The sequence below is a fragment of the Scardinius erythrophthalmus genome (genome assembly GCF_964197995.2).
Source record: "Scardinius erythrophthalmus genome assembly, chromosome: 5".
In the NCBI taxonomy this organism is placed as follows: domain Eukaryota; kingdom Metazoa; phylum Chordata; class Actinopteri; order Cypriniformes; family Leuciscidae; genus Scardinius; species Scardinius erythrophthalmus.
In genome coordinates this window covers 34,018,711-34,041,322 of record NC_138225.1, presented here as the reverse complement: position 1 = coordinate 34,041,322, position 22,612 = coordinate 34,018,711, and the positions used below count along the sequence as shown (strand labels likewise).

Sequence of the window (22,612 nt, the reverse complement as noted above, 5' to 3'; positions counted from 1 at the left end):
TAAAATTCATATAGATCAACATACACTGCTAAATAAAGAAAGAAAAATTACAAATAGTATTTCCTTCTAAACACCTTATTGAAGATTTGATGTTATGTAGCCTACATTGTTGCCTGTTGTACGCCCATGGTGTGTTCATTTTTATAATTGCGACTTGATTTCTCATATTTGCAATGTAATTTCTTGTTATTTGGACATGATATTTCACAATTGGTTCTCCAAAGAGGCTGGTGCCCCGGGGCCTCGCTCGAGGACCGCAATCCTTATACGCCACCAGTGCAGGAGAAAAAGAAAGTGAGAGACAACAGAAAATAAATGCGCAAACCCACACACACTCATCTGTCGAGCTGTTGCTGTCAGGTTCAGGCCCAGTGGTTCTGTTAAGGTGACTCTGACAGGAGGAAAGAGACGCCGGTCTGATAGGAGACATGCCCGAGAGGCCCCCATGCATCAAACGCACATATTTACATAAACAAATCCTCCCCGTATAGACTGTAATTACCACAGTGACACTGCCATCCATAGAGGAGAAAAGAGCTTGTCTGATAGCGACACGTTCACAATGACTGAGGTGGAAGATCAATCAAATTGGCCATGTCACAAGATGCTTTATGCGCACAGGTCGAGTCCTTTGATGGGCTTTTGTGCCACTACTGAATATATGGACACCGTACATCATCATATGAAAAAGTGCCGTCCCCTAACACAGAGAAAGATAAAAGGAGGGATGTGCACACACTTTGTTACAGACAATTGTGTAATGTTGAAAGATGCTCTTTGAGGTGAGTAAACATCGGTGTTCAGATGATGGCTGTGATTGGATAATGTATAGATTATCTTCTCTTATTATTTTTTTCCCTCTCACTTCGCACTGTTAAACCATTTCAACCTTACTGTACGATTATGTTCTGTAATAGCAGAATATGTGTTACAACTTGCTTGTGGAGTCTAAAAATAAATGTTGCTAAAAGGTGTGTAGACCAGTGTTTCTAAACAAATGTGGGTCCCAAGACCATTTTTGAGCGGGTGTGCAGTCAAAGAAACAACAACAAACGTAATTGTGTGGGGTTTTTTTTTCTGATGCAAGGCTTTTATTTTGAAAAACATGAAAGCTGGTGACACTTCTGTCAGACGCAGGTTAAAGGTAGGGTAGGCAATTTCAGAGAGGCTAGCAATAGCAAGCTAGCTTTAAAATCATAAGATCCCACCCTCCCTTCAGAGCGTCTCCATACACGCAATCCAGTCTGCAAAGCATCACTAGACGGCGTTAACTTACAGAGCTCGGATTTTTACCACCTGACTGCTGCAGATTTATTTCGCCGTTGGTAGTGTTAACATACAGTAGAAACCCATAAATCCGAGTTTGAGGATGTAAACAGCACTAGGTATTTTTTTTTATATATTTAGACCACTTCTATAATTGATTGCTATCAGGATGTGAAGAGATTTTCAGTCATTTTAACAAAAAGTGTTTATGAAAAAATATTGCCTACCTTACCTTTAACTAAAGAGTGCCTGAGAAAATCAGTGCCTGAGAGTCAGATGAGATGTTGTCAGGCTACAGTTGTGGTCAGAATTAATGGCACCCTGGTAAATATGATTAAAGATGACTGTAAAAAATAAATCTACATTGTTTATGCTTTTGATCTTTCATTAAAAAAAAAAAATAATCTCAAAAAAATGTAACCTTTCGTTGAAGAGAATTGAAAGTGGGAGGAAAATCACATTGTGAAATAAATGTTTTTTCTCCCAAACACGTTGGCCACAATTATTGGCACCCCTAGACATTTTTATGAGTAAAATATCTCCATTAATATTTACACTTTTTAGCAGACCATGGTGACCATGAGGGCTTTTCCTTCTTTCCCGGAAGACAAATTAGGTACAATTTACCTTGATCTTCAAATTCAAAAAGTTTTCACCCCCCGGCACTTTTTTCACATTTGAAAAGAATAGGTTTTCTAAAATCAGCTCAAAATATCAGACGACCATAGGCTGAAGCTAATATTGTCTGTGTCCATGATACACTACGCGTTTTTCTATGAAATCTGTCAACTCTAATTGCCCAAAATCTGCAGACTGTTTCTGACTCTCAGCAACTAGCGTTGACTCATCCAGACTGCAAATCATGGCAAAAATGTGTGCAAGTGTATTTGTGTAAGTCGTGTAGTGTATTATAGCCTTTAATTTCCAGGTAAACGAATGAAGACACCCATTAACCATGACTCCAACAAGTTGCATAAACAAATTGGAACCGGTGATTTCATCCAACTCTTGCGTTTTTGTGTGCAATATGCATCAGCCATTCATATAATGGTGCTATGTTTAAGTCTTTGTGTACTTTCTATCAAGCACAAGAGATTTACTGTGAAGTGGAATTCTCAAGGAAGATCTGTTTTTTACCTGTGTTTTTGAGAGTTAGCCTAACACACATTTCTGTTTGTGAATTGCAGGTGGGAGATGCAGGATGCTGCAGCACTAGAGGATGAAGAGAAGATTTTAGTGGATCAGTTAAAGAAAACATATTTCAACAAAAGCCATGAAACATGAACTCTCTGCGACTATAACAGGAGCACCAAATGACTAATTTATTGAAATGTTAAAAGTGTACGCAAACTCTTTGTTTTTAAAAACAGCGGCTGCAAAGTTTGCTAGCACTGATATACTGTGGTTGTGAATCTACAATTCTTTGTAGATGAATAAAAAACAAAACAAAACATTGTGATCTGTAATAAATCACAAGGCTTTTGATGAAATATGACTCTACTCTGTATTGAATGCATGCTCAAATGAAAATTGGACTCCATTGATCGGTTATACAAATGAAAATATAACAGTTATGAGGAAATATATATATATTTTTTGCTTTACTTGAAGGGCCCGTCCTGTTGTGGAAAATTACAGGAGGTGCTCTAAAGATAAAACAGCGCATGAAACATATTCATACAATATTATTGGAAAGAGATTCTTAACTTGTTATTGAAACCGTGTGGAGTTTAAATGAGTCCAGTAGTGATTTTTAATGCTGAAATAAGAATTGTAGTCTTTGAATATTTGGTTTTATGAATATTTGACTAAAGTTTGCTTCTTTTATTTTGTTTTTACATCATTAGGCATTATGGATAAGTCACTGACTGAAGTGCAAATGACATGCAAACATCAGCAATTGTTATTAAAAAAAGAGAAAAAAAGCTTTATGTGGAGTTTATTTGTGTATTTGTTTTTTTTTATGTTTTAAAGTCTGCAGTTCATTTACAGTGATAAAATATACACTAGGCTATTTGCGTGTGACTTTTCACAAAGACATGGTATAATTTATTTCAGGAAATTTAAACTCGATTTAATACAGATAATACAGAAAAGATATCAAAAACATTACTATATGAAGCGAATTCCCTATTATTGTGATGAAAACGTTTGTATAGCATATACAATAGAGATCTGCGTTGTCTGTGTGAAAAAGCGGCGCTGTCTGTTTAAATCCCGCCAATCAGCTGAGACGCGTGTAAAACGCTTCCGTTTCCGAGGAGACAGAAGCGTTTCTTCCTGTTTGGCAGAAGGAGGAAGCAGGATGTGTGAAATCTCACATGTGCTTGTTGTTATGGTACGTGAGCGGAGCGACATGCATGCAAATACATATTTACCTCTCCCACCGTCTTTATTTAGCTCTTCAGCGGGGTGATCAGTATCGCTGGTTTAGATATCTGTGCTTCGTGAAGTTATTGTCCCATTTGTGGAATGGGTTGTTTTATAAACATTGGCTGGTGTCCATGAAGCGAATCTTTTAGCCTGTTTACATGCTGCGATCATGTCAGAAACAGCAGATCGCTGCATTCACTCTGTTTCTCTGAATGCAGACACTGAAATTTAGGAGTATGTGAGTCTCTCACTGCAGCACGCTTGGTTATAGACCTTAATCAAACTGTTAGCTTAAGGCTAGTTACCATCATAACACACACAGCCAGCACCGTCTGATCAAAGTGAACTGTCATTAAAGTAGGGCGACATTAAATACAATGACTTACATTTGACTGCTCACACAGATTTCAGCATTAACATCATAACACTAGCATTACTCTAGAAGCTACATTGCTCAACAAGTCAACACATTCACTCTCATTTATATGTTGTTTATTTAAAAAGTCAGTATATAGTCAGATTATTATTATTTGTACAAATCAAAATTATGTATTAAATATATTTATATTATTTAAATTAATGTTTGATATGTACTGGCTTTTTTATTTTTATTTTTTTATGTAATTACAAAAGTAGTTTTCTTCAAATTATTATAGTTTGTGTTATCTGTAGCTGTATTTACAATAAATCTGATGTTGCAATATTTTAATATTGATTTAAGTTTGCATGACTACATCATAATTTCTATAAAGTAATGCATTAGTGTGATAGGCAGATGTCTTTTGATGGTATTAACACTATGTAAGCCTTAAAGGGTTCACCAAAGAATGAAATCTCTATCATTAATTACTCACCCTCATGTCGTTCCAAACTCGTAAGACCTTCATTTTGACCTTCATATTTTTGATGAAATCTGAGAGCTTTCTGACCCCCTGAAGACTGCAACTTGATTACCACTTTCAAGGCCCGGAAAGGTAGTAAAGACATTGTTAAAATAGTCAATGTGACTACAGTTGTTATACCTTAATGTTATGAAGCGACGAGAATACTTGTGCGAAAAAAAAAAAATGCAACAATTTCTTCTCTTCCATGTCAGTCTCTGATGCTGTTCACGTTGTAAACACAGTGCAGCGCTTCTGGGTTCTACGTCAGAACGGCGGCTCAGTATTGGCCGGTTCCTGCGTCAGCATCACACGCATGCTTCGTTGTGCAGAGACTGACACAGAAGAGAAGAAATTGTTGAACAAAGTCGTTATTTTTGTTTTTCGCCCAAAAAGTATTCTCATCACTTCATAAAATTAAGATTGAACCACTGTAGTCACATAGACAATTTTAACGATGTCTTTACTACCTTTCTGGGCCTTGAAAGTGGTCATGAGTGGGGATCAGAAAGCTCTCGGATTTCATATTTTTATTTTATTTTTTATTTGTGTTCCGAAGATTAACGAATGGCTTACGGATTTGGAATGACATGAGGGTGAGTAATGAATGACAGAAATTAATTTTTTGGGTGAACTAACTCTTTATCATTAGAAGTCTGTTGTTTTGTAATTTAATTAAATGTTAGTAAATGTATTCATTTATTTTTATTCTTCTCAGTGACGTGCTGTAATATTTCTGTAGTGGTGTGTCCATGCCTGTTAGAGCCAGGAGCTTCATCTTCTGTTTATTTTGGATAACTATGGCCCAGCTCTTGGCACAAGAAGAAAAAGAAAAAACCACTGCACTAAAAGGTAAAGCCAGCAGTTATGAAAATACAATAAATACATTGCAACTGGCGATTTCATTGTATGTGAATAGAATTCCAAGTATTATTATTTACATGTTTATTTGTTCTATAGATCTATTGTCCAGGATAGATTTAGACGAGCTGATGAAAAAAGATGAACCTCCACTGAACTTTCCTGAAACTCTGGATGGGTTTGAATATGCCTTCAATGAACGTAAGACCTTTCGCTTGTCTTTACTCTAAACTTTTTTTTTTTTAGACGCGGTCAATTATTTGTCACTATGACGTGTGCCAGATAGACCATTAAACAGCATTTCAGCTTGTACTTTAATAACATCTTTTTGTACCTTGTCTGTGGTGATGAAGGTTTGAATGCGTTAGAAGTGTGCCGTTGGTTTCATTGGATATTGACAGCAGGCAGCAGGCTGTGATAGCGCTGTCTGTTTCAGAGTCTCTGGAGTCTGTGGCAGCTGAATGGACAAGTTGTGCATGCTATGGGCTGTCAGTGGCTTACTCAGCCTTGTGCTCTGTTTGACGGCTAGATTTGCATAACCTTGCTCCTCTCTCTAAAACGCCTCCTGTTAGCGTCTGGAATACCTTATATCAGTCTCTCAGTGAAGAGTATCACTTTTTCTCAATTTTATAAGAAAGTTTCACTTTGTAACTTCTTTTCTCACTCTCTGGGATGAATGTAAAATGGCCATTGAGCCAAAGCATAGTCCTAAGTATTAACTTTTTGATGGAAGATCTTTGTCTCAAAATAGGACCTAAAAGTCAACCAGTGGGGTGCAACCAGCACCAGTGGGGTGCATAGCCTTTGGAAAAAGTTCATCGTTAAATTAAATATTATATGAGCCTAATGCCAATGGGACATGCCTAAATATACACTCACCTAAAGGATTATTAGGAACACCTGTTCAATTTCTCATTAATGCAATTATCTAATCAACCAATCACATGGCAGTTGCTTCAATGCATTTAGGGGTGTGGTCCTGGTATTTCACAATCTGCTCAGTTACTGGGATTTTCACGCACAACCATTTCTAGGGTTTACAAAGAATGATGTGAAAAGGGAAAAACATCCAGTATGCAGCAGTCCTGTGGGCGACAATGCCTTGTTGATGCTAGAGGTCAGAGGAGAATGGGCCGACTGATTCAAGCTGATAGAAGAGCAACTTTGACTGAAATAACCACTGGTTACAACTGAGGTATGCAGCAAAGCATTTGTGAAGCCACAACACGCACAACCTTGAGGCGGATGGGCTACAACAGCAGAAGACCCCACCGGGTACCACTCATTTCCACTACAAATAGGAAAAAGGGGCTACAATTTGCACGAGCTCACCAAAATGAACTGTCCAAGACTGGAAAATGTTGCCTGGTCTGATGAGTCCCGATTTCTGTTGAGACATTCAGATGGTAGAGTCAGAATTCGGTGTAAACAGAATGAGAACATGGATCCATCATGCCTTGTTACCACTGTGCAGGCTGGTGGTGGTGGTGTAATGGTGTGGGGGATGTTTTCTTGGCACACTTTAGGCCCCTTAGTGCCAATTGGGCATCGTTTAAATGCCATGGCCTACCTGAGCATTGTTTCTGACCATGTCCATCCCTTTATGATCACCATGTACCCATCCTCTGATGGCTACTTCCAGCAGGATAATGCACCATGTCACAAAGCTTGAATCATTTCAAATTGGTTTATTGAACATGACAATGAGTTCACTGTACTAAAATGGCCCCCACAGTCACCAGATCTCAACCCAATAGAGCATCTTTGGGATGTGGTGGAACGGGAGCTTCGTGCCCTGGATGTGCATCCCACAAATCTCCATCAACTGCAAGATGCTATCCTATCAATATGGGCCAACATTTCTAAAGAATGCTTTCAGCACCTTGTTGAATCAATGCCACATATAATTAAGGCAGTTCTGAAGGCGAAAGGGGGTCAAACACAGTATTAGTATGGTGTTCCTAATAATCCTTTAGGTGAGTGTAGCTTAACTTTTTTATAGCAATAATCATTGAGGAAACAAACATTTGATTTTATAAATTACAAAATTAATTTAATAATTATTATTTTAATAAAGTAAATGTATAAAAAGTAATAGTAAAAAAAAAAGCATCTTTAAAAGTAACATGGTTACTTACAGTTTTAGCCTAAATTAAGTTGTCATTTACACAAAAAAATATTTTTTGATGTTGTAAATAAAACAGATTCATGGAGTGTATTTTACAAGAAAATACTTTAAAGTTTTTCTACTTTTAAATTTCACGTTTAATTCAGTGTGATACTTACAGTTTCAGTGTAATTGTTTGTGAAAGTACAGTAACTACCAATTTCTGAGGGATTTTTTTTCTTTTCAGTCGTGTAATAAATAATTTCATTTCAATTGCTTTGGTAACAGGGTTGAATAGATAAGCTTCACAAATGTGAAGATTATACCAAAATGCTGACATAGTTTTTATTTTTTGGATACAGCTGAGAAGGTTAAGACCAGAAATTTATAATTTTAAGGTGAAGTAAATATTATTTGAAGTGTTTAAAATCACCTACTTTTAGTTTTTCTAATATCTCTAGTAGTTTTCTAGTAGTTTAAAAAACATGTAATGCTTTAAAAAGGGACACCACAGAGTACCCTATTTATGGAAATTTCTTTTTAATTTTTGTGCATTTTTTTTTTTATCTCTTATTCTTTTTTTTTTTTTTTTTTTGTGATTTAATGAGATAACCCCACAAGAAATATGCATGCATTTGAGATGAATGTTTTTTTTTTTTTTTAAATCATGTGGCATGATGACTTCATCCCAGTCCGCCTTCAGCTCCTTCGTTATTGGAAATCCAAGGTTATGTATACCTCATTAAGCTAAAAATCGAGAAAGCATGCTAATTATGCCAGGTTAAAGCAGGGAGAATAAGTTGAAGGGGGGTATTCCTCAGAGAGCATGTGTTATGAAGACGATGGAGCTGAACTTCCACTGCATGTTGGTTTCATTAGATCCTCTCTTCCTTCTTTTAGGCACTTCTGCTAGTAGTGTTTCTCTTCACCCCTTTGTGAATGCATAATTGATTTTCCAATGTACTTTTTTTGTAATAGCTCTCTCGCCATTCCATCGTATCTCTCATTCTTTTTATAATTCTCTTTTTTACACTTCCTTTCTCAAAGGAGCGACCATGCTTTCAGAGTTCAGTTTTGATCCACGGCCTTTTAGTGCTACATGTTGTTGAACAGCTAACGATGAAAGCGAATAGTGTAATACACTCTTGAGTTAGCCATGTTGGATTTATCGCTTGCAAACTGTGCAAAAAGTGCTGGAGCTTTGAGAATGTGGGGAATGAAAGTGCTTATGCAATCTTTTATCTTCAAAGCTGTTTTTCTTTTTGCGGAGCCATGCGCTAGGGGTAATTGCAAAAGTATGAGGCCCCTAGGCTATTTGGGTTAAGTGTGTATGCTTTGAGTATTTTAACTTCACGCATTAGCAATCAGAGAGGTCACAATTAGATTTAACAGTGTTTTTAGGCTTCATTATGCCTCTGTGTCAACAGCAGAATAGATGGGCCTATCTTTCTAAAGCATCGTTTTTAGAAATAATAGCCGGCACTTTCTAATCTATGTTTTTCAGTGTTGTATTGTTTTGTGGATTAGAATTGTATTACTAGGAATGTTTTGTGTCCTCTGATCCCTAACTGTAAGCAAAGGCGGTATCCGATAGAACGGGTGAAGGTCTCTGTGTGTTACTGACTTTCCACGTGGCAAAGTAATTTAATTCCATTTAAGCTTTTATCTGACTCCATTTTATCACAACCTCGAATTTAGGTTATATTTCCAATTGGTTATTGGTCAGTTATATAATAGTTTAGCAATACATTTGATTGTTCTATTTAACTCTTTACTTATATTTTACCCGTTCATATTAGGAAGCTATGTCGCTCTGAGGTCCTCACACCTTGTTTAACGTGGGTCTCACGATCACAAGCTTGCCAGCTTCGGTCACTTAACGGAGGTAATTGCTATATACCTGAGATCTGTCGCATTCACGCTTAGACAATCAAAGATACTTTGGTATAGCCCCTGTGATTGCATACACTTGAAATTAAAGTAACGTTTACTTCAGTAGAGGTATGGCCACTACTACAGATATAAGTCAACCAACTTAACTTGTCGTATAAGAACTTTGACTGGACTTGAATGACTTCTGCAGTCTCAAAATTATTCAAACCCTTCATGGCACGCATATTTAGTACTTCGTAAAACACCATTTTGCTGTTATGACCTGCTGCAAATGAGATGTATAAACCAGACATCACTTTCTGGCAGCATTTCTGAGGAATCTTAGCCCATTCCTCATGAGCATTGGCCTCCAGTTTGCGTGCTGCAACCGCCGCCTTCAAATCCCACCAGAGATTTTCTATGGGGTTCAAGTCAGGTGACTGTGATGGCCACTGTAAAATCTTCCAGGACTAATTCTGCAACCAAGCCTTGGTGGAATTTGAGGTATGTTTCTGATCATTGTCCCGTTGGATGTCCAATGATGGCCAAGCTTCAGCTTAAAAGTTGTCCTGAAAAGTTCCAGTCTTGTTTCATCACTGCACAGAACAGAATCCCCAAACTTTTGTAGCTTATTTATATGATTTGAGCACTTTCCTTGTGCTTTTGGGTCAGTAGTGGTGTACATCTTGGAATTCTGGTATGGAAACCGTATGCGTTTAGTACGCGCCGTACTGTGCAAGCTGAAACCTCAGTGCCTGTTGCCACCAAATCTTGCTTGCTTGGTCTTTTGCAGTCACCCAAGGGCTTTTCTGAACCTGCCTTCTCAGAAATCAGGATGCAGCCGTTGATAGCTTCCTTTTTCTGCCCCATCCAGGTAGTGTAACCACTGTCCCTTTAACTTTGAACGTGCAAACTATGCTTCCAATGGTGTCTCTAGGAACATTTAGTGCTTTCGCTATCTTTTTTTATACTGTTCCTTGTTTGTTAATGGCGATGATATCTTCTCTTAACTTTTTGGACCATTCTTTTGACTTAGCCATATTTCTACCATGCAGTCAAACGTGACACTCATCAAACCTAGCCAGTTCAGATATTTAATGTGTTCTAGCTCAAGCACACCTGGTGGAACTAATGAAGCCCTTGATTAGTTGCATCAGGTGTGCTTGGGACAACACCTGTTTTGCAGATTTGTGCTGTTGTGAGGGATTCTATTCATACGGTTGAATAATTTTGAGACTCTTAAGTCATTAAAAGTTGCATTTTCACTTGAATTTGGGGAAACCACTTGAAACATTTGTTGTGTTGAGCCACATCAATTACTTTTGTTTGATTTGTTCATTGCAAACAGCTAAAAGTCGGTAGATTTTGCCAATAAACCTGATTTGCAATGGGGGTTGAATACTTTCGATTACAACTGTATACACTGATGAACCAAAACATTATGACCTGTTATATAGGGCTGTGTATCGGCAACAAAGTCACAGTATGATATATGTCCCAATACAGATGCCACGATACGATATATATCTTGATTTGGGTCTGTACAAAATTTACAGCTGTTTATTAAACCCTGCATGCTATAGGGCCAAGCATGTATAGGCAGAGTATATGCTAAGTATAGGCAGAGCAGGCAGTTGCCATCTGTATTATGAAGGGCCTCTGTAGCACATAAACAATATAGGTAATGGCGTAGGTTTCATGTTAACATTTGGCACTCTCCACCAGGCACAATATTCTGATTGTTTACTTCTTGCTTTTTAAGCCCATAAATAATAATGCACTCGTTCTAACACATTTATATTGTAATGTACTCATTCTAATATATTAATAAAATCACCTTTACATGTTAATTTGTGCAATAATCAACTACAAGCAGTCTCTACATGTAATATAAATTAAAATAAAATTAGAAGCGTTCTAAACTAATGCGCTTTCTTCACTGTAGCTCACGCACACTCATTCAGACGGTAACAGTAACTCACATAATCGCGCTGAGCAGACACAGAAAAAGTCAGCAACATAGAAACTTTTCAAAGCTGCTCTGCAAGTTTTATCAATAAAATAGCTTCACCACTGAAGAGCTACATTATCTTTCTCCGCAAGCAGTTGGTAACATCACTGTTTTTGAAGCAATTAAACCCTGCATTTCACTGTTAATAGAGGGATCTCTCTTTCCCAGGCCAGTTAATGAACATAGACTTATTACAAAGATGTATTACACTTTTCTGTTAATAGAATATCGAACTAGAGATCGCTAAACTGCAAGCTTACCGATGTTTTCAGAAAGCCAGCACTTTTATCTACAGTGAAGACACATGGATAAAAGGTTGAGACAGGTTGCACATGGTTGCCAGGTTGAGAAAAATAAGTAAAACATTTATTTCCTTATTGCGCAAGTGTGAAGTGTCTTGATATCAGGCGACCCCAGTTAAGTTCCACTGTGGGCCAGATTAAACCTTGTTCTAGCCTATATATTAAGTTCTATTTATTGATTTTAGCACATTTCCACTTTGTTTTAAACGCTGTTCTTGTATTTAAATTAAGCGCGGTCCACTGCTGCGGAATCGATACAGAAGCAGCTGTATCGATACTTGTATTGACAAGTCGTATGAGACGATGCATTGTCGTATCGATATTTGGAACACAGCCCTAACCTGTCATAGTTGGAGCGAATATTGTTGTTTGTCTCCTAAGGAGGCCACATAATACGGTCTGGGTAGATTAGATGGTAAGCAAACAATCAGTTCTTGTAATCATGCTGGATGCAGGAGAAATGGGCAGGAGTAAAGATCTAAACATCTTTGACAAGGGCCAAATTGTAATGGCCAGGCCAATGGGTCAGAATATCTCTGAAACAGTAAGGCCTGTGGGTTGCACCTGGTCAGCAGTGGTGAGAATTTACTTAAAGTGGTCCGAGGAGGGACAAAACACAAACTGGCGATAGGGTTTTGGGTGCATCGATGCACGAGGGCAGCGAAGGCTATCCTGTCTGGTCTGAGCCAATATAAGGTCTACTGTGGCTCATAATTATGGTTATGGGAGGTTGGTTGTAGATGGTTATGGGTTACGCCTACAATGGTCGAAAGAAGATCTCCTGGTCTGATGAGTCCTGTTTTCTTTTACATCACCATGACGGCTGTGTACGTGTGCACCGTTTACCTGGGGAAGTGATGGCACCAGGATGCACTGTGGGATGATAGCAAGCTGGTGTGGGAAGTGTGATGCTCTGGGCAATGTTCAGCTGGGAAACCCGGGATCCGGCCATTCACGTGGACGTAAATTTGACACGTGCCAACTAAACATTGTTGCAGACCAGGTACATGACATTGGTGTTCCCTGGTGGAAGTGGTCTCTTTCAGCAGGAGAATCCATGATGAGGAACATGATGAAGAGTTTAAGGTGTTACCCTGGCCTCCAAATTCCCCAGATCTCAGTCCAATTGAGCATCTGTGAGATGTGCTGGACCAACAGTTTTGATCCATGGCTGCTCCACCTCGCAACCTACAGGGCATGAAGGATCTGCTGTTTACATCTTGGTGCCAGATAGTATACCACAGGACACCTTCGGGGGTCTTGCAGAGTCCATGCCTTGGTGGGTCGGCGATGCTTAGTCAGCACGTGGCTGACCAACAGCATATTAGGCTGGATAATTAAAGACAATTGTAGTATTACAAAACATATATATGTCAAATAAATCTATTCATCAAACAATCCTGAAAAATGTAGCATGATTTCCTCAAAAATCTTAAGCAGCACAACTGTCTTCAACATTGATGATAACAATAATAATAATAATAATAATAAAAAATCTTGAGCAGCAAGATATATATATACAGCATTATATATGTTCAGCATTATGCTGCATCATCCAAGTATTATATTATTATCATACTGTCGTGTATGTATGTGTGTATATATATATATATATATATATATATATATATATATATATATATATATATATATATATATATATATATATATATATATATATATATAAAATTGACAATAGCTTTGGTAACGGGGTTGAATGGCTGAGTTGGATGAGTTAGCACTCGTTGGACAAAAGCATTATATACTTTTTTCCAAAGAGTGGCTGGCGAATACGGCAGTTATTCAGCCTCTTCACCTAAAACACCATTAGTCCTAACCCAGCATGTTGTTGTTGTTTACCTAATCCACCTCAGCAGCTGTTTAGCAGCATCAGTACTTGGCAAAAGCCAGGCCTCATTGTCCAGCCTTGGCAGAACAGTGGCATTCAAGTGGGTCACTTTGAATGAAGTCGGCTGGCCCGCTCTCAAAAGAGCCCCTCAAAGGATGCTCATAGGAGGGAACAGTTGCAGTGGTCCAGTTATACTCACGTACGGTCTCGGATCTCTGGTGGCTTGAAGTACAGTTGCGGAGAGACCGCTATTTCAGCACCAGCTGTCTGAGGAAGGCTTGCCAGACGTCCCAGAAGGCCAAAGTAAGGGGGACAGGAGAGGCGCTAGCCGTTCGCAGGCCTTGTACCTGCCAGATGGGGGGACGCCAGCCAAACGTATTTAATTGCATGAAGGGGATTGATGCGCATCAAGCAGGCCTGAGGTTCTGAACTGAAGGTCACAGCCAGTGTGCTTCTCCTGATAGGTAGAACGACTTCTGCAGGCGGTGTATGGACAGCCCTCAATGCTAAAGCTTTCAGTCTATTCAAAAATGTTTCATTGGATCCAAACTACTAAATTAGATTTGGATTGGCTGAGGTTTTTGATGCCACTCAAACTGCAGGTGCAAATGGTTGCTGAATGTAAAGGTAAAGAGTGATTCACATGAGTTCAAGCCTGCCAATGTTGTGCCCTTGCTGAGAAAACAACAAGGCTTTCAAGTGTGTCATGGCCAATCAGAGACGTCTTACTTTTATGTTGGAAAACATTCTTTTCTTGTTGGCACACAAAAGCTTTGGCTTCACGCCTTGCCTCACGCTCCACTTCAAGATACTCTGCACTAATATTGCCCTTAATATTCCCTTCATCTGTAGGTAAAGTGGAACTGTGAGAGAAATGTAATAGGGAGATAAAAGGTAATAAACACAGATGCATTCAGTGTCTGACCCAAACAGGACATCAAACTGGGCAGTGTAATTTTATTGGGAATAGACGGCAGAATATGGGTGGGGAAACTTTCTTAATGAGTTACAACTTGTTTATGGAAGACCTGCGTTCACAAGCCAAATTGAGGGATTCTCAGGTTTTAAAGATGTCACTTTTTACAAAATGATGAAATTGTATATTTTTTTTTTCTGTAGATGGTCAGTTAAGACACATAAACACAGGAGAGCCGTTTGTCTTCAACTACAAGGAGGACCTACATAGATGGAACCAGAAAAGATATGAAGCACTGGGAGAGGTAATGTTTGTATTTGATAACATTCTATATACAAATGTGATATAAAAGTATAGAACATCTTTGATTAAATATTATATAACTGAATATTTGTTTTACTGTTACTTAAAATTATGTATTTATTTACACTATCGCTCAAATGTTTGGGGTTAGTATTTTTTTTTTTATCTGAAAGAAATTCATATTTTTATTCAGTAAGGCTGCATGGAATTGATCAATAGTGACTGTAAAGACATGTATAATGTTACAGAAGATTTATATTTTACATAAATTGTTTTTTGGCACTTTCTATTAATCAAAGAATATTAAAAATTATATATACATAAGAAATGTTTCTTGAGCACTAAACCAGGATATTAGAATCATTTCTGGTTTGCCATCATGGGTATATGACATTTTAAAATATATATATATATATATATAAAAAAACAAAACAATTGTTTTAAATTGTAATAATATTTCACAATATTTCCTGTTTTTAGATCGAATAAATGCACCACCACCAAAGTTTAAAACCATTGTTTTAGAGCAGTGGTGTATTGTTATTTGTATAGGCTGTCAATCATGTTTACATGGGTCACATGGATTTTTGACTATCTTTGAATATTATGGTTTCAGTAATCAGATCACAAGGCATTTTGGACCCGGTGAATGGTGAACTAGGGTGTCTCTGATACAGGATAGACCATCTTTCATCATGTTTTTTTTTTTTTTTTATGTGTGTGTTTTGTCTGAGCAAACTCTGCTGTGCTCTGATTTACAGCACTCTCACTATTCACACCTTCACGCTTTACCAACCATTACTTTCCCCAACCTCGTTCTACTGTCACGCTCCGGGGCTGTGTGCATGTTGCAGGGTTTAAGAGTGTTGATTGTTCATATTCTGATGTGTATCACATGTTGGCTTATTCGAAAATGTGTTTGTACTTGCGTGTGCCTTCAGGATTTCTGGGACGTTTCTCTTTCTACTGTAGCCTTCATGTACGTGGCTTTGAAAGTTCAAATGCAGTTCACTTGAGTCTTAAGTTAATTTGTGTATACATGCACTTAATTATCTTCGCTCATTTACATCTGGCTTATTTGGCTTTATTTGTAGTGCGTATTCGTTTGATGTTCAAAGAAAAGAAATTGACTCTTTTAGGATTATGTGAGTGTTTTTTTTCTGGTCCAGGTATGATCCTATGAGAAATGTCCCTTTAAGAACAAAAAAAACAAAAAAAAGTCTCTCCTATTATCATTGCATATCTGTGTACGTGGCTAAAAACATAAAGCAAAAGTTTCGGAGCAGAACAGCGGGTGACCAGATTTCATATACTTCTGTTGAGTGAATTTAAAATAGACTGGAAGTGAAAGCAGGTTGCATTTTGTGATATTGTTTTGAGTGTTAAAGGATTCGGTTGAGCAATGTTTGTGATGTATGTGCAATATAGAGGCATGCAATATCAAATCGCTTTTGTGGCACCTGATATTAAAGTATTGTTTGTGGTAGCCTACATTCATTAAACGATATAGAAAGAAAATAGTAATATCTCATCTCTTAAGTCATGTCTAGCTACCCTGCATACATATATTTGATGTACAAACTGTGCCAATGATGTTTATCATTGTTCTAAATTTCAACACAGACATTAGCAGTGTGATGCTTTCTCAGTCAGTCTTGTGCTGATACTGTTATAGGTGTCATGACCCTATACACTGTAAAAAATTGTCTGGTTACTTTCAATAAAAATCAAAACTTATTTTGATGAGTTAATGCAATGTAAAAACATATGTTGTCATGACTTATATGACAACATATGTTTTTACATTGCATTAACTCATCAAAATAAGTTTTGATTTTTATTGAAAAGGTTTCAATTTTTACCTTTTTTTATATACAAAATTCAACCCATTTTTAAAATCAGTTTACTTTAATTTAAGTAGAAATGACTAAAACATCTAAGTTGATTGTACTTAAAGAAAAAAATACAAATAAAAATACGGCAGCAACTTTTTTTTACTGCATGTGTACTTACACCGCCAACAACAATACAGAAAAAGCACTTAAAAGATTAAAGATGACTGAAAATTTTGTATAATGCTAACCTAGTAATACTCGACTGTTTACTTCAGCAATGCCATTTTACTTTAATCATTTATGTATTTTTATTTACAGTGACTCCACTAATAGTTAGTCCAAATGTATCGTACTATTAGAAAATGATTTGGAATTTGACATATTGACATATGACATATTGAAAAATTACATAATGATGTTTTATTGACCATTTACTCTAATAATATGGTTTTAGATTATTTTTAAAGAAATGTGATAAGGCCATTCCTTGGTATTGTTTGAAGTGCCATCATTTATGGTGATTACACTGTTAATCAACATGATGTAAATAATAATAATTCGGACAGAATTAGGCCTGTTTCTCTCCTTGGATGTACATTTACTTACAATTCCTATGTGCATAATTAAATGCATTTTAATTAAATGATTAAACAGAAAAAAATGCATAACTAAAAAGTGAAAATTTAATGTTTTTGATTATCTTGACAATGCGTTCATGGGAGAATGCAATACTCCTCTCTGTTGGGTACTGCAATTCTGAATCATATTTGAATCCATCTGCAGATTTTTTTTTATTATTATTTTTTTCTGCAATCAGCACATAATGTGACAAAACTGTGTGAATTCCTAACCGTAATCCATACGGAGGCCAGATTCGGCTGAGAACTTGATTTCTTCCTCTAACTGTCTATGTCTTGTGTCTGCGAATGGCGCTGTTGGTGGTGTGTGTCCCTGTGTTCCAGCGTTCTCAGATTTGAGTGTGAAAGTGGGGTACAGAAGTGGGCGAGAGTCTTTGTGAGACTGGAGGCAGCACCAGATGTCCAATTTGCACTTCAGCCGGGCCTGAATGAGCTGCTGGACCACAGGTTTACCCTGACAGGTTCAGAGAGAGAGAGATAGAGAGATAGAGAGATAGAGACTTTGTTCAGTCAAAGGCTTGATGGTGATTTTAGGATTGATGAAGCATAAACTTGTCAATTTCAATTTTAGTGCATTTCTCTTTTTTTCCCGTGTGACTATTGTCAGTGCTTTGCAAAATGAATATAACAGGTGTGCAGTAAACAAGTTAAGCTAAAAAATTACAAACAAACAATTACATTAAATAATGAAATTACATTTTAGCAGTTTAGCAACAATAGTTAAATACTCAGTTTTATATCCAAATCTAGAAAGTACTAGATTACCACTTACATTGGTCTTGTTGAAAAATATGAAACAGAAGCCAGATTTCTTCAAAGAATGTAAGGAAGCTCTGGCAAAGAGAAACTTGCATTTCAAAGAAAACGATCAAGGATTTTCCCCACAAAGTTACGTATTGAAGAAGTTACCTTTCAAAAAAAGTTGAAGTACGAGGAGTAACATTTCATATTTCCCTGCAACCTTGATGGTTGAAGTGTGAAATAATAATGTCTTAGTTTATTCAGTCCGATAAATGTTTTTTTTTTTTTTTGTACATTTCCTATCAAGAATTTTCGCTTCAAATGAGACATCTTGAATTGTAATTAGGCATAGTAATTTTACAAGGGATAGTTTGCCCAAACATTTAAATTCTGTGTTGATTTTAACATCGGACCTCCTTGACTTAATGTTTGGGCAAAAATAAATAAAAACAAATAAAGTCCATTCATTCATTCATCTTTTTTCTATCTCGCTTTATTTATTTATGATTCAAATTTTAATTGGGTGTTTCCGTACCCAGTAAGATGATGGACCAATTATGCACTTCTAAACAAACAGCACCAAAAACACGAAAGTAAATTCAATGAAGGAAAATTGGTAACACTTTACAATAAGGTTGCATTAATTAACTACATTAGTTAACATGAACTAATAATGAACTGCACTTCTGAAGCATTTATTAATCTTTGCTAAAATCAAAAGTTGTATTTGTTAACATTAGTTAATGCACTGTGAAGTAACATGAACAAACAGTGAACAGCTGGATTTGTATTAACTAACGTTAACAAATACAGTATCAAATGTATTGCTCGTAGTTAGTTCATGTTAGTTAATACGTTAACTAATGTTAACAAGTGAAACCTTATTGTAAATTGCTACCGGAAAAATGTATAAATGAGTGAGAATGAAATATAAATAATAAATAAATAAGTAAAAAAAAAATGACTGCGAGAAAAAAAGAAAGCAAGCAAGAAAAAAAAAAAGCGTTGCTTGTTTTTCAGATTGTTTGTTAACGTTGACTTGTACACCTGCGTCTTGCAGCTCGGTTTCAATTGGGCAACTGCAAATCCACAGCATCTTTGAATGCAATCTGCACACGGGAGCCGGAGGCAAACTGAAACTCAGGGTCATTCACCATCACTTCATTATCTATTTCTATAGCCAACTTATTCATTGTTCTCCTTGTCTTTCTTCATATCACGGGGGGATCATCATTAGGGGGTATGTAGACACATGCATGCAAAAGTGTGAGATCTTTGGCTGGTTTGCATCACTGAACAACACTGGCAAGTGCTTTGCCTTAGAGGGGTGTGTGTGTGTGTATCACCATGTTAGCTGGGGAGGGAGGGGTGTTGGTCTTCAGATGTTCTGCTTGCATGTAATTAAGATTTCTTTTTTTTTCTTCTTCTTTAAATTGTATGCAAGTGTTGCATAATGTGTGTCTTTCCTACCATAATATCAGGTGTCTGTTGCAAATGTGAGTCTCTCCCTCAATATATGCGAGTGTTTTGTTTTGTGTGTTTACCTGGCCAGTTTGTTGACCTCCCTGCCAGTACAACACTGTTTATGCATTCATACTTTGTGTCTGACGGCATGTGGGTGGGTGGCAGGTACTGTGTGGGTCCATGTTGGTATGTTCTCAGTAGGCGGAGGGTCATGGACGTTACCACACACACACACACACACACACACACACACACACACACACACACACACACACACACACACACACGGAGGGAGAGAGAGTAAGTGACTGTTCTCAGCGCTAGGTGACACAGTGTGGGCTTGACTCCAGATGGGAGAGCATTAAGCTGTTAATAAATGAGGATCTTTCTCTGCATCTGTGGAATGACAGACATACAGTATTCTAATGAAGAAGAGCTGCCCAGATGGCTTGATTTCATTGATAACTCCTCTTTTTTTCACATTTTATACTGGTTGGCTTTATACTGTGAGTGTGTGAGAGAAACATTGACTCAGAGGGAGTATTTTGCTTATATTTTCTTTTTAATTGATTGGAAATTGGATAGTGACATAAGAGAAGTCGAAATGGATCGGAAAGTAATGCAGGATGGACAGACCCTGGATTTGAACAAACCCCTTAACCCAATTTCATAACTTGTACTTCAACACTTAGGCTAAAAATGAGTTACAAATAATGTAACTGTTTAAGTCACTTGTGCTGTAAAAAATTTGTCCTGTCCTGTAGACACACACACACACACACACACACACACACACACACACACGAACACACACACACGAACACAGCAGTTAGTGACTGCAGGCCCATGCAACAGAATCAGTCATGCCTGTTTTTTTTTTTAATGTTAAGAACAGCTCCCTATAAAAGTAAAACAAAATGCCATTGCTTCCTCAGAGATTTGTGCAGTTGATGTTCCTTCACCAGCTTCAAGAAATAAAACATGACTGTGTTTGCAGAGACAACATGAAATCAAAATTAGTACTGTTACAGTTAACTAAAACTAATAAAAACTAATGAAATCAAATAAATTATCTTTATTCTATGAAAAACTAAATAGAAATTGAGCCTTGACAACTGAAATAAAAGTGTGAAGTTCTAAAATTACTAAAACTAAACTGAAATAAAAATAAATTCAAGCTGAATAAAAATATAAAAAATAATAAACAGCAGTTGACAAAATTACTAATATTTAAACAAATTCAAAAAGACTGAAAATCTAAAAAGTGAATCCCAAAAATGTATAATAATCAATATTAAAATGTCGCTTATAAAAATGTACCTTTTCACATTCCTAATATATGACACTGATCTCATTGGTATTCTAAAATAGTGTTATTTTAAAGTAAATGTTTTTTGTTAATTATATTTAATTTTCACTATGCAATCAAATCACAATTGCTGAAATCAAGTCTGAATATTTCCTATGTAGTAGCTGTGGCTGTAGAAGCCTTATGAGAGTATCGCATGAAGTGTGGCCACTTTCTTCCTCTGACAACAGCAAAAAGTTAAATATTTAAAAGAGGAACAAGATAACAAAAAAAAGGGGGAGTCCAACCGAGCTGTATTATTACTAAACCCTTGTCATGAATCAGCATTCACATCTCTCTCTTTTCTCGACCTTGTGTTTGTGTGTTTCTGTTTTGGGGATTTGTCTTGTCTGAATGTATTCTTTATTCTTGCCTTTTAATCTATTGGCAATTCCCCGCTCTTCCCTGCTGTCACTCCATCACTGTCATTATCCAAACATCTTTGAAGTCATTCATTCTGTCCTGCCCGAGTAGCTCTAAAAGACCCTGCCGGTTGACTGATCTGAAGTCAGCGTGCAGTGGCTAAGACAAACACATCTTGCAGTATTGATTACCCTTCACTGTCCGAAGTCCAGTCGGCTCATTAGTCTGGGTCAGAGCGGGACCACCTGATAAGCACCTGTCCTCATTTTTCAATTCCCTCTGAGATTCCTGTCATGCAAGAGGTCAGAGTTTCATATGACGTTCCTCTTATTTTCAACATGGAACACAAATGTCTTATCACCCGAGCGCTAAGGTCAGCCGGACGGGGGAGATTGAGTCGTAATACCTCCATTGTGGGAGGTCTGTGGATATTTTCCCCCTCTTTTCTCTCGCTTTATCGCTTCCCTTGACTTATTCTGCTCATCTGGGGGCCCGTGGACCCCCTCCTCGTTGTTTGAAGAGGATTTCTGCCGCATGGGAGTTTACAAACAGATCAACTTTCTGAGACAACAGTCCACTTCATTAAGACCCTCAGCTGTGTGTGTCCACCTTATCGCTTGCCCACCCAGACGACACGCTCTGGTCAAGGCCACCGTGGCGTCTGTGCCTTGTCTCTTTCCGTCCGTTCCTCCCACGCTCCCTCTTTTCTCAGCTGTGGTGTTGTGCGTGAGCTGGCAGAGGACGGTGTCTGTGGGGGGATTAGCGTGACCCCCCCCCCTCCTCTCATGTGTTATGTCTCCCCACTGCTCCCCTGCAGATCCCCCTGCTAAGGCTCTTCCTTCCTCTCTGATCCTCCAGATCACTGCCGCCACATCAGCAGCCTGTAAACAAACCCCCTCCTGGAGTCGGAGACTGAAGCTGACCCTGTGTGGTCACCCATTGTCCTGTCTGAGACCCATATCATTGGCAGATGAGACATGGCTGTGTTTATGTATCTTATATGGGGGACTCCAGCAGTGCGATGTGTGGTTTAGTGCTTTGCTGGCTTAGAAGAAGATCGTATTGGATAGAATGGTGAAATAACAGTGAAATTGTGCATATAATGGCATCAGCCTCTCAGAAACCCATATCTGTCACCAGCTATCTAAGTCTTAAATTCCCACACAGAATCTGCACATGTTTTTATGTTGGTGTGTGAAAATCTGTGGAAGTCTACTGAATAGTTTTATTAAAAGTTTTTTTTATTTTTATTAAAACATACTGCAAGTCTCAGCTAAAGTGTGGGTTCTTTTGGTCGAGTGCTGTGTTAGCAATACAAATTGTACATTTCAATGTTCTTAATTGAAATGGCTCAACACAACAAATGTTTCAAGTGATTTCCCCAAATTCAAGTGAAAATGCAACTTTTAATGACTTAAAATGCAGATGCAACTAATCAAGGGCTTCATTAGTTCCACCAGGTGTGCTTGAGCTAGAACACAT

General features: G+C 37.6%; 2 protein-coding genes across 4 annotated transcripts in view; both read left to right on the top strand.

The window, feature by feature from the left end:
- The window catches only part of kiaa0825 (KIAA0825 ortholog), a 151,803-nt gene extending 148,629 nt beyond the window's left edge, over positions 1-3,174 (top strand). Inside the window, exon 20 of the mRNA XM_081365791.1 lies at positions 2,454-3,174. Coding sequence (XP_081221917.1) covers positions 2,454-2,550 — 97 coding nt within the window. The 3' untranslated portion in view covers positions 2,551-3,174. The remainder of the gene's footprint in view (positions 1-2,453) is intronic.
- A 333-nt stretch (positions 3,175-3,507) lies between these two features.
- arb2a (ARB2 cotranscriptional regulator A) overlaps positions 3,508-22,612 on the top strand; it is a 188,264-nt gene continuing 169,159 nt past the window's right edge. The window contains exons 1-4 of one of the 3 annotated variants that reach the window (XM_081365650.1): positions 3,508-3,604; positions 5,239-5,372; positions 5,481-5,582; positions 14,642-14,742. In XM_081365650.1, the coding sequence (XP_081221776.1) occupies positions 5,273-5,372; positions 5,481-5,582; positions 14,642-14,742 (303 nt within the window). In that variant the 5' untranslated portion in view covers positions 3,508-3,604; positions 5,239-5,272. Of the gene's footprint in view, positions 3,878-5,238; positions 5,373-5,480; positions 5,583-14,641; positions 14,743-22,612 lie in introns of all 3 variants that reach the window. The other 2 variants (XM_081365649.1, XM_081365651.1) reach the window with 2 other exon arrangements.